This window comes from Nycticebus coucang, chromosome 7 (assembly GCF_027406575.1).
Source record: "Nycticebus coucang isolate mNycCou1 chromosome 7, mNycCou1.pri, whole genome shotgun sequence".
Classification (NCBI taxonomy): Eukaryota; Metazoa; Chordata; class Mammalia; order Primates; family Lorisidae; genus Nycticebus; species Nycticebus coucang.
Window position 1 is genome coordinate 126,004,284 of NC_069786.1, and position 12,361 is coordinate 126,016,644.

At 42.7% G+C, this 12,361-nt stretch overlaps 1 protein-coding gene across 3 annotated transcripts in view; it reads right to left on the reverse strand.

Annotated features, from left to right (window-relative positions):
* Positions 1 to 399: 399 nt before the first annotated feature.
* The window catches only part of PID1 (phosphotyrosine interaction domain containing 1), a 272,822-nt gene continuing 260,860 nt past the window's right edge, over positions 400 to 12,361 (reverse strand). For all 3 annotated transcript variants that reach the window (XM_053597382.1, XM_053597381.1, XM_053597383.1), the window contains exon 3: positions 400 to 1,062. In XM_053597382.1, coding sequence (XP_053453357.1) covers positions 586 to 1,062 — 477 coding nt within the window. In that variant the 3' untranslated portion in view covers positions 400 to 585. The remainder of the gene's footprint in view (positions 1,063 to 12,361) is intronic.

The window sequence follows — 12,361 nt, forward strand, 5'->3', positions numbered from 1 at the left end:
GCCAACTACCAGGTTGTTAGTTGTAAAGCTCAATGAAGGCTGTGCTGATTTGCATATGGAGGAGAGAATCTGAAACATGCCAGGGGAAGGGGAGCTCTCTGGGTCATCCCCACCCCACATGTCCTTCAAGCCTGAGGGCAGGACACAGGATAGCATCTGTCCCCCCTCCCTCCCTTGAGAGCTGACAGGTACCTCTAACAGTCTCGTTGGATTTCATAAGGCAGATTGGAATGGTCCATTCAACAACAGCCACAGAGCATTTGCCTGAGAGGAGTTAAAACTGGCACACAGCTCTCCCCTGAGAGGCATCAGAAAGTGAGAAGAAACCCTAAGAAGAGAGTCTAGAACCTTCTTCCCCTTCCACACTCCCGCCCTCCTCACAGTCACAGCAGCAGCACATTTCAATGGAACATAATTACTTTAATGATACATTTCTTTAGATTTAGAATTCATCTTCTGAATTTAAAAAGCTTGGTCAGCCAATAGTTTGGCAGTCTTTTCATCCCAAATTTGAATGGTTGCTTATCATCTGTCATCTTCAATTCCTTGACCCATGCCGCCATCACTGACATGCATTGAGTTCCTTCAGCCGTCATCCGATTCCAATTCCTGGGAGACCTCCTCGGACGAGCTGTTCCTGTGGATCCGCCCGTCGCTCTTCATACTGTGGAAAGTCTTCCTGAAGGCCTCCATCATGGCGTGGGCCAGCTTCTTGGCCTCCAGCTTGCTCTCACACTCCACCGCGTGGCAGTCCATCTGGTAGGACAGGTCATCGTTGATCTCCCTGTATACCCAGGCGAAGATGTTGGGGCTCACGTTGTGGTCGGCGGTGCAGTAGGCGATGCGGGCCACCTGGAAGGTATCCATGTGCACTGTGGCCTCCCCTTTGTGGTCGAGGTGATGGAGCCACACCTGGAAGGGTCGGATTTCCAGGAGGGCGTTGGCCGGAAAGACGTCTTCTCGGGCTAGCGTGTGCTTCTTCCAGAGCTCAATGACTGGCTTTTCTGTGCAGCCTGACAAAAACTGCATGCCTGTGGTGGAGACTTTCCCCAGGTAGGTAACCTGCAGGTGAAAGACAGGGGGAGAAAAAAAAGACACGGTCAGAAGAGTGTTCTCAAATAGTCACGGTGCCACACTGGGAAGGGAAGAGGCCTCTTTTATTGTTCCCTGAAAGAATAACTGCTATCAGAATTTCTACCTTCTTCCCCTAACAAGTGGCCTACTTAGCAAATGTATTGACATTCTTTCAGGAAAGTTGGATTTCGAAAAATTCTAATTTCTAGAGAACTACTGTCTCTCTCCCTATTCGCCTGTTAAACTCCCATTCAAATGACTGATCATGATCTTTTTACATAACTTGGCATTTCTTTAAACTCATAAAGTTACTTGAAGTTTATTTTCAGCCAAACACACCAGAATTTAATAATAGGAAGGAATCAAAAGGACACTGCATCTGAAAAACAACATCTTTATTAAACTTATCTCCTAGCCTGGTTGGTTCTCTTCCCAAATCTTACAATGTTTGATTTCACTTAGGCTGCTTGCTTCTAATGCCAAGGACGCAAAAACTGTTCTATTTAAATTATGGCCTAAAGCATGACTGCTTTCCTTCCCTGATTTTTTTTTTTTTTAAATACAGCAATGCCCAGTTATTTTTCAACCTGAACAGTTTTTCAACTGATGAGCATCTGGTTCTGTGATAATAAATGAAAGATCTACATATGGGTTAAGACTAGAATGTTGGCTTATCACACAGCCAGACAGGAAGTACTAAATGGAAGAAAAAGATTTCCAAGTGATTTAAATATTGTCTTTTTAAAAACTTGTTTCTGATATAACAAGAAGAGATTTTCATTCTTTCATTTATTTAATCCATCAGAATGAATAGAAATTCTACTAATAGGAAATAAGGATTATGGAAATGCATAAAACATAAGAAATTCTCTAAGAAATAACATAAAATAATATATAAAACAAGTGACATGTATATAAATACAGGAGAACCTCCACAGTCGACCACCTCAAGTTGACCGAATTTTCATAGATTAAACATGCACCCCATGTGCGTATCAGTACGGTAAGCCTAACAGAGGTCGACTTACAGAGGTTCTTACCCTACTATGATTATCAGAAGAGAAAGACCAGAAAAAGGTTCATGGAAGCAGTGAGAACAGAAGAGGACATTTGGCCACAGTGGTTCCAGATCAGTGTTCATGTTCAGTGGGACTAGAACGGCCATGGGGGCCAAGTGCAGGAGATAGATATTAAGTGCTATTGCATCTTTTTGTGCTTTGGGCATCTCTCAAACAAGAGCTAATTGAATAGTCCCTTTAAAAAGATGACTTCTATAGAAAAGGGGTCCAAACCCAGTATATTTTAGAAATATTTATTGGAACTTATTAAACACAACGAGAGTGAGCCTGGTTAGCATGGGGTAGGGGGTGATGTGAAAGAGGGGAGGGCCAAAAATCAAAAGGATGGAAGTGACTGAATATTCACTCACAGCACAGTCTTTGAGGCAGCAGGTGGGTGTTCTGGACAAACCTCTAACCCTTGGCATGTGTGCAGAGGTGACTCAGATATCAGGCAGACTATGGAGAGTCAGAAAGGGGTATGAGCGCTTGGCAGAGGGGTGATGGCCCCCTAGAGTCACTGGATTTAAGGCATCAGGCCTCAGATGCTAGGTAGGAGCCCAGACAGTGTGGTTAAAGGGGACAGAGCAGCAGAGGCAAGGCTGCAGACGGGGAGAGCCAACCTGCTCCGGGGAGAGGCAAGGCTGCAGATGGGGAGAGGTCCACAGCCACTGGATACAAACACAGTAAACTCTGGGGTGCAGGGTTGGCTTTGCAAGCAGTCTGCATCAGTGGGACTCCTCTGCTCCTGATAACATGCCAATAAGGGTCCAGGGTCTCTGCAGCATCTGAATATGACCGAGGTTGCAAACTCAGAAGACTGACCTGGTGCCCGGAAGAGAGGCGGATGGAGAGGGCTACCGATAGCAGAAACCCAGCCACAAGGCCCGGGGGTCCTACATTAGGAGGCAGTGGGACACATGGGAATGACACTGCAGGACTAAAAGGCTGAGGATCCAAAATGCCCTGAACCAGAATTTCAGATCTCAAATTCTTCAAATTTCAGACCTTTTCTCACATTTTGAAATATTTGCATATAATGAGACAACTTAGGCAGGGGACCCAAGTCTAAACACAAAATCTATTTATGCTTCATCTACATCTTACACACATAACCTGAAGATAGTTTTATACAAGATCTTAAACAACAGGGAACATGGAACAATGTTTGTGTACAGTGGGCTAGGAGAAAGCAAATGCATTGCTGTCCCAGCACCCATGCAGACGATCTGTGGGTGCCTGGCATCCCCGTCATTCCCAATGGATGGATTGCTACCATCCATATTGAATGGATATGCTACCATGAGCAATGACTTTCTTACACCTACTCCCACAGATGTAGTTAACAGAGCGTTCTGACTGCGACCCACCACGTGAGGTCGGGGGTGGAATTCTCCACTTGTGGCTTCATGCCCGCTCTCAGCAAGTTCTGCATTTCGAAACATTTCAGAGTTTGTATTTTCAGATTGGGGATGCTTAACCTGTCCTCAGAGACAGGCTGACCAAGGACAATGACTCAGACACTGTCAGCACCCAGACTCCCCAAGGAGAGCAGCCAGCTGGACAGCTTACTGTCACTCTGCACTGGAGTCAGGATATAAAGACGGGTTTGTGAGAAAATGCACAATACGGGTTTCTTGAATAACACTTACTGAAAACAGGCTTTCTGTTTATGCTATTTTATTTTACTTTTTTTTTAATTTTATTCCATATTTTTTATTTTATTTTACTATTTTTTTCTAATACTTTTTTAATTGAAGTGAAATTCATATTGAATTGAACATACTGAACTATTTTCAAATCTGCAATACAGGGGCATTTAATACATTCATAAAATTGTACAACTATCAGCTTATCTAGTTCCAAAATAGTTTCATCACACCCAAAGGAGACCCCAGATCCATTAGACAGTCCACCCCTTGTCCCCCTTCCCTCAAGACAGCTACTAATCTGCGTTCTGTCTCTATGAACGACTATTCTGGGCCTTTCACATAACTGGAATCATCACATAACATATGGCCTTTTTTCTGTCTTCTTCCTCTTAGCATAATGTTTTCAAAGTTCATCCAAGTTGTAGCATGTGTCAGGACTTCCTTTTTAGCTACGTTGCTTTGACCTTTGATAGTTTAGAAGCACAGAAAGTGAGGGAGAGGTTCCAGGAAGATGGTGGCGTTTAAAGCCCCAGCAATCTGTCTCCCATCTAGACAATAACACATGGAGAGAATCTGACGCAGCTAGTTGGGAACTCTGGCATCTACTGAAGGTTGCAACTCTCAGGGGGAAGGCTTAGAGGATACATTCTAACGTTGGTCTGTTTGTACTCTGGATAGCGCCCTGGTAGCTGTTCATCTCCACCACACAGCCCTATGGCAGGAAGCTGTGCACATTTCTTGGTGAAACTCACACTCATCTTGTGGGATCAAGGTAAGCAGAAAAGGCCTCCATTCTTCAATTATCCGGAACTGTTCTCTGATGGCTGTTTCTACTGCCCAGGCAGAGGCAGTACAACCTCCTCCCAGGGTCGCAAGCCCCTCTCCTGGCTGAAGTAACTTCCGAGGGATTTAAAGGACCAATATCCCCTTGTTAATTTCTCTCTTTCCCCCCTTTTAAGATCCAGACAGTAAAGATTAGGAAATTTATGTGGGGAAACTTAGAAATGATAACACATGCCCGGGAGAAGGTACGGTCTCAGAAAAGACCTAGAAGACGTTAAGCTTAAACCTGTGGCTGAACCTCAGCTCGGGGACAGGCTACAGCAATCCAAAAACTGTAAACAAAATCAGTATGCAAACAACAGCATACCTTGGGAAAGAAGGAGAATCTGAGTTCCAGAGTTACCACATTGTTGGATTCAAATATACAGTTTTCAATAAGAACCCAACGCAAAGAAACAGAAAGGTATGACCCAGTCGATAGAAAAATAAATAATAAATAAACATAACTTATTCATGAACAATGAAAAAACTTCTAATAGACTTTAGTAGAAGTTACGGAGGATTCACTTCAACAGAAATCGATTTCATAGTGGTAAAATCAGAAAACTGAGAGACAATGTGTCCCTCTTTATAACCATTTATTACTTATAAACTAAAGATTTTAGGGGAAATAAAGTTTTATTTTGGAGGTGTGCTTGAGAGAAGAATGGAGTGAAGATGAGTAGCTCAAAGAGTTGAATAGGGCAACAGTTACAGTTACTCAATGATCTCTAGACATTCACAAAGTAATTTTAGAAACTAAGGTATAGCATAACACTATAGATGCACTTAACCCAGTTACAACCTAAGAATGGGGGAAGGGGAAAGGGAGGGGAGGGAGGGGGGAGGTGAGCAGAGGGAGGTGATTGGTGGGATTACACCTGCGGCGCATCTTACAAGGGTATATGTGAAACTTAGTAAATGTGGAATGTAAATGTCTTAGCACAATAACTAAGAAAATGCCAGGAAGTCTATGTTAACCAGTGTGATGAAAATGTGTCAAACGGTCTATGAAACTAGTGTATGGTGCCCCATGATCGCATTAATTGTACACAGCTATGATTTCATAAAAATAAATAAATAAATAAAATAAACTTATTATAAATGTAACCTTATTTAGCTGCCTCGTTGTCCTGGTGACACGTGACTAGCAGGCTGAATATTGAGTGTAAAGCTGCAAATCATCATCTGCCTCTGTCTACAGCCAAATCAAACCCCAAGGAGACTGAGCAGCGATAACTAATATTTGCTCCCACTTTATGGTAAGAAGTGCTTTGTAGGAGAAATTCAGGCTTTATATAGCTATTCTTGTTTTATAATTTCAGAAAATAAGATTAAAAAATCTAAAATTCTCAGATAAAATGGAACACAAACATACACACCGGGTGCCAAAAAAAGATGTGTACACATTTTAAGAAAGAAAAAACTATTAAAATTGTAATGTTAAAGTCACATTTGTAATGCACTCCAATTTGTGTTTAAAATTTAACTCAGATTTTTAAAGTGGGCAACATAGTGCTTTTACCATGGTAAAAAATAAATGGTAAAATGTAAATGTCTCACAGTTAAATAAGTTGCAGCACAGCCATAATGTCAAGCCATTGCAAACTATGCCAGAGATATACATGTATTGATACTGAAAAATTTGTTGCTACGTTCTTTTGTTGCTATTAGGTTAAAAATCAGCATATTCAAGGTGACCCAGTTAAAAAAAATTAACTTAAAAAAAAATAAAGTCACATTTGACTTCTGCCATTACAACAGATTCAATATACAAGATAACAAATGTCATTCTACAACTGACTGTTGTAAGTGTTACAATTTTGATACAGTTTTTTCTTAATATGTGTATACATTTTTGGCACCCTCTGTGCACACACGTGTATGCATGTGTGGAGAGTGTGCTTATAAAACTTAAAAAATGGCAATCTATTGAAACACTAAATCAAAGAAAATAAATCTTTTAATCTAAAAGAATTGTGAACTTCTGGCATTTTTTCCAAAAGCTTTCTGTGAGCGGGGAAGTATAAACATGTTCTGATCGTGAACATTCCACTGGTTTTGTCTCCCAAAGTTGCAAGGCTTACAAACGGGGGACAGCTGAAACTGGATCATGTGACGACTCCTCTCAACTGCAAAATTGACAAGGGCCAACAGCCACACCAGATACTGGGGACAGCATCCCCAGGTCACACCAGATACCCCAGATACTAGGGAGAGCACACCAGGTCAAATCTGTTCTCCACTGGAATCTGCAACACAGGCCATAGGGGCTGGGGTTAATAGATGCACCTGTCCTAGAAACACAGAATCAGCAAAGTACCCCCAAAATGCCAAAGAATGGCCACTTCTCAGGTTACAGTATTCCATCCCGACTTCTTGATACTCTAAAGCAGGGGTCCTCAAACTACAGCCCATCAGCCACATGCAGCAGTGTAATTGTATTTGTTCCCGTTTTGTTTTTTTACTTCAAAATAAGATATGTGCAGTGTGCATAGGAATTTGTTCATAGTTTGTTTGTTTTTTTAAACTATAGTCCGGCCCTCCAACGGTCTGAGGGACAGTGAACTGGCCCCCTGTTTAACAAGTTTGAGGATGCCTGCTCTAAAGGTCCACCCACCTTGGGCCTTGGCAAGGCTCTTGGCTGAGTCTTCTTTATGAGTAAAATGAGCCCTGCTCTGACTTTCCTGATTCGATCCAGTAACGAACTGCCCCTGAATTCCTCCAGGGTGTGGCCAACACAAAACCTGAGTTGGAAGGTGTAAAACCTGTGATGCTTGGCAAATATTGGGAAGTCAATGAAACTCATGTTAACCTTTGTACAGGTGATAAAATTGCCTGAAATCCCATGAGATTATGTAAATATAAAAGAATACTGTTAACAAATTGGCACCTAAATATAGGAAAATGATTATATGCATAGAGTCTTCCTAGAAATGGAAGGAAAAATAGTTGTCTAAATTAGTTAGGTGCAGCGGCTCACATCTGCAATCCTAGCACTCTGGGGGGCTGAGGCAGGAGGATGTCTTGAGCTCAGGAGTCTGAAGCCAGCCTGAACAAGAAGGAGACTCCGTCTTAACTAAAAATAGAAAAAAAAATGCTGGGCAACATGTGGGCACCTAAAGTCCCAGCTATTAGGGAGGCTGAGACAGGAGGATCACTTGAACCCAGGACTCTGAGGTTGCTGTGAGGTAGGCTGATACCATGGAACTCTAGCCTGGGGCAAGAAAGTAAGACTTTGCCACCCACCCCCCCAAAAATATTCTGCTTTCCTTAAAAGCAGAATGTAAAATGATAAAATGACGTATCCAGGCCGTCTCCCCTCAGAATGACCATTTAAATCAGCCCTGCTAATTATGCAACGTGGTCTGTGTTCCGGAATTCTGACCAATGTCTAAGCACTTTCCCCTGAAAAGTCAATTACTTACTGCCTGTCCACATAGTTCCTGATTCTCCCATTATAGTATCCAGAAGTTGGCATTAAACCATAATGTTGACTGTGAGTGACTGAAAACACTATTCAGACTTTTAAAAAAATAGTGAACCAACCATTTCTTTTTTTTTTTAATGTAGTATGTAGTTTAACAGAAATGCACCTGATTGCTCTGATTTTCAAGGGAAACAGAGCAAAAAGTTTTTAAAAAGTGTCTCAAAATACCAGAGATTCAATGATGCTGCTCATGCAATCATTCCCCTGTGTAGATGGGGCCGTGGAGTACAAATGTCTCAATAAACAGAAAAACAGAAACTCTGTAATATGGGGCATCATATGTTGCCATATCAACACTGTTACGGGGATTTACTCTAAATACACTATAAAGAGAGACACATCCCTTCTTGCCAGTTTTCCTCATGTGGGAAACTGCCCTTTGATTCCTCCGTGAGCACATCCTACCTGGGAGTGAGAGCACAGGACTCAATGTGTGAGGTGACTGCAGGCAGTTTTTCCAGGTCTGGTTAATGAGAATCCCGTTATCCTGCCCACCTATGAAAGGTGAATGCTTTCTTGATGAATACGTCCTTTCTTAAGCCCCATCTTAAGAGTTGCAATCTTCCAGAGCCACAGAGTAGTCGGGGAATACCAGCTCACAAAATTGGTCCAAAATGGTACATGGATTTTTTTTAAGCCTTCACCACCCAGGGTGTTGGAACAAAGGGACTTGGGAGATGACAAGTGAAGCCTTCAGGAGAAGTAATAATGCCTTGGAAAAAAAAAATGCCTTGGAGTAAATACCAGCATCTTTTCTATGGTTGCAGAAATAGGCATTAGGCAAGAAACTTACTACAAATGAATCATTCTGAGAGAAATAAACATCAAAAAAAAAAAAAAAGAAAGTTTTTCTCCATGCATCATTTTCAATGGCATAAACTGACGTCCCAAACACAGACGTTTGCAGTGTGTGTAAATGCGCTTTGTCCAACCCCAACTGCAGAAAGCACTGGAGAATATTCACAGCATGTGAAAAGACAGAGAGGCTATGGAGCCCTGGGGCTGGACACAGTGTCTGCAGTGTTAACAGTGTCAGATCCAGAGAGACCAGTGTCCTCAGAATCTCTTCTTCTGACCCATAAGTTTTCCAACAGCCCAGCCAGCTTTTCATTTATGAATCACCATTCCCTGCTCATCTGTGGCAAAACAAACCATGGTTGCCTAACATGTATCCTCTGGCTGAGTGGCACTGTTTGTTTTCGCTTGGTGGCCAGTTCATACTTCATTCTGGTCTGAAAAAAACCCTATTTAGAACCTGGCTCACCTCACGCTAGACTGGGCAGGAGGATGGAAAGAGCAGTAACATGGCCCCTAAACAAGGAGGAGACAGACAATCGTGCAAGAACCCACACAACCTTCCATGCTGGACGAGTCAGGGTCTGGCTTTGGTTTACAATATACTGCTGGGTTTCTCAAGAATGTCAGGTCAACAACAAAGCCTTCCTAGGGACCTTTCTGGATATGTAAGAGGTATCACTGTTCTCTCCTTGTCTGTTTGAGGCTTTCTTTCCCTGGCTGACATAAAATAGCATAATATGAAAAGAGGATGGGGAAAGCTTAACCGGAAATCCTCACTGCTCTAGAGTTAGAAGGCAGAAGATGAGAACAAGAGAAGCCACTCTTAACCCTGGGCAAAACTCCAGACTCAAGCTCTTCTTCCCTCACACCCATTCTCACCTGCACTTTTTAAAGAAAAGAAAAAGCACGTAACACAGAGATTTATGACCCCAGCTTGAATCCATCCCTTCCTTACTGGCCACAGAGGAGGCACTTCGAAGCATGGGGGTAGATTCACACACCAATTCCCTAAAAATCCAAAATGCAAACACAGCTTTGATAATTATGACCAGCAAGCTATATTACAAGTTTTAAGTCATGAAGACGATATCAAAAGACAAACACTAGTCATAGTGAAATCTATGTAGTTACTATCAACAAAACAATAAATTTTGGAGGTCTGGAAGGATATGGAGGGAAGGCAGAAAGGCAGCTTCTAGCACCAACTCCTGCGTCCTCCTACTGTATTTCTACTGCATAAATCATGGCCCCGTGTTGGGGTCATACTCACAAGTGTATCTGCCATGTGCTTCTCAGCAAAGGAGGTGTCTACCCTCCTCTCATGGTCTGCTCTGAAGGGCTTCCCACCCCGGGTCTAACACGCCATCCTCAGGTTGATACCTATTCAAGCCACGCCTTCATAGAAGAAAAGAAAATGCTGACGAGGCCTTGAAAGTCGATACAAGAGAGAGGAAAGTTATATGCCAATTCTAATTGCATCAACCTCCAAGAAACAGGTGCTAAAAAAGCAAATGGAAGTAATAAGCTTTGGGCTTAAAAATCAATTTGTGTAGCATGCAGTCACTTGATAAATATTTATTGACCACCTGCTGGGAACCAGACACTGTACTAGGCAGTAGGATACTGATAAAAATCTCGGGTCTTTTGCAGCTTCCATCCCAAGCACGTAGACAAGGCTTACTGAAGTTACAGAACCCAGCGGGACATGGTGCTGTTGGCTGCCCTTAAGGAGAAGAAGATGCAAAGGTTTCTCTGTGAGCATTCAGCAAATCTAGAAAACTTCCCTTAGGTTCATAAAGGTCTTTCTCCTCCCTTGGCACAACTGGGATGAAAGATCCCCGTGAGACTCTTTTCTCAGAACAGGCTGTATCCTATGAGGCTCTCCTGACACTCTGGATGTGTGCTGTGGAGAGAGGAAGGTGGGAGGGAACCAGGAAGACAGGAACATGGAAGACCCAAGGCAGACTTTGCCTTCACAGCAAAACATTGGCAGCCAGCTCGTCACGGGTGCCTTGATTGTGGTTACTGCCTGGACGGGGAGTCTGCACTCACTCGCCACACCTCAGGCTCCACTCTGAGAATATTCCTGGAACATCAGATTGGTTTGTCTTTGTTGAAATCCTGTAGTAAAATTATAATTTGTTGTAGCCTGCCTGGCATTTATTCTACCTCACTTTGGTCTCTTCATTAGTTTGGAGACCTGAACAAGTTTTTCTGGTATTTAAATGTGAAGTACTGATCACTACATTGCAACAAATTCCTGGTGTGTCAAAAGTGTATCACCAGCAACTGTGGACTATTTAGAGCTAAATTGGGCTATTTATACCAACCTCACACCACTCACTTGTTGCAGAGACTGTGATTTGGATACCCAAAGATTTTAAAACACTTGCCCTAAATTCCACAACTGGTCTCTGAAAAAGTGAGAACATGAGTCCTTCATCCCAACACCAATGCTCTTCCCACTGCTGCAATTTCTTCCCCTGAAGAGGATTCAGATGCTTTAGTTTTCATTCCTAGATCATTTCCCTTTTCTCTGGCCATTTCTTCAAGTGTCCACATTGAGACCAAGGCCTAGTCAGGGACATGGCAATGTGACAGACACTCTGTGATACTAAGGCTTGTTTAACATTCCAAGAAGAATTTGAGGTCAAAGGCAGTTAAACTGCCCTTCACCTGAGATGTGTTTACACAGCCCAGGACTTTAAATTACAGTTCATCAATTATTGAAAGATGACAGTACACCTACTTAAAATTCGGATATCACATTCCTAAAGATTTTGAAATGGTGCTTTACAAAGCAAACAATCCCTACTTCAAAAAATCATTTCAAAAATCAAATATTAAATCTGAGCTGGCATGGGCCCTAGCCTACCCCTTGTGGGTTGTGACCAACATGTTAGACAATTTTTTTTTCTTTGTTTGAGACAACGTCTCACTCTGTTCACAGTAACCTCAAACTCTTTGGTTGAACCTCTTGCCTCAGCCTCCTCAGTAGCTGGGACTAAAGGAGCCCAGCACAGCTCCTGGCTAGTTTTTCTATTTTTAGTATGGATGGGGTCTTATTCTTGCTCAGGCTTGTCTTAAACTCCTGAGCTCAAGGGATCCTCCTGCCTCAACCTCCCAGAGTACTAGGGTTATAGGCATGAGCTACTGCACCCAGCCATGTTAGCCAGATTGTGATGAAGAATTGTGTTTAGAGGGTAGACAAGAGCCTCAGACAGGAGCACACCTGGGCATCCTTTCTGGTTGCAATGACCCTAGGGCCCTGCTCCTCAGCCCTTCAGTCTTCTGAGGTCATCCCCAGGAAGCCCATATGATTCTGAATCAAAATCAGATTTTTTCTTTCCAGAGTGAGTCCTGGGTACCATTCTGTGGTGAGTTTCTTGGAAGATCTACTTCCTCCTGATCAGAATAGGAATGGACCCAGATGTCCTGTGGCTAGATGGGGATGAAGGCCAATTATT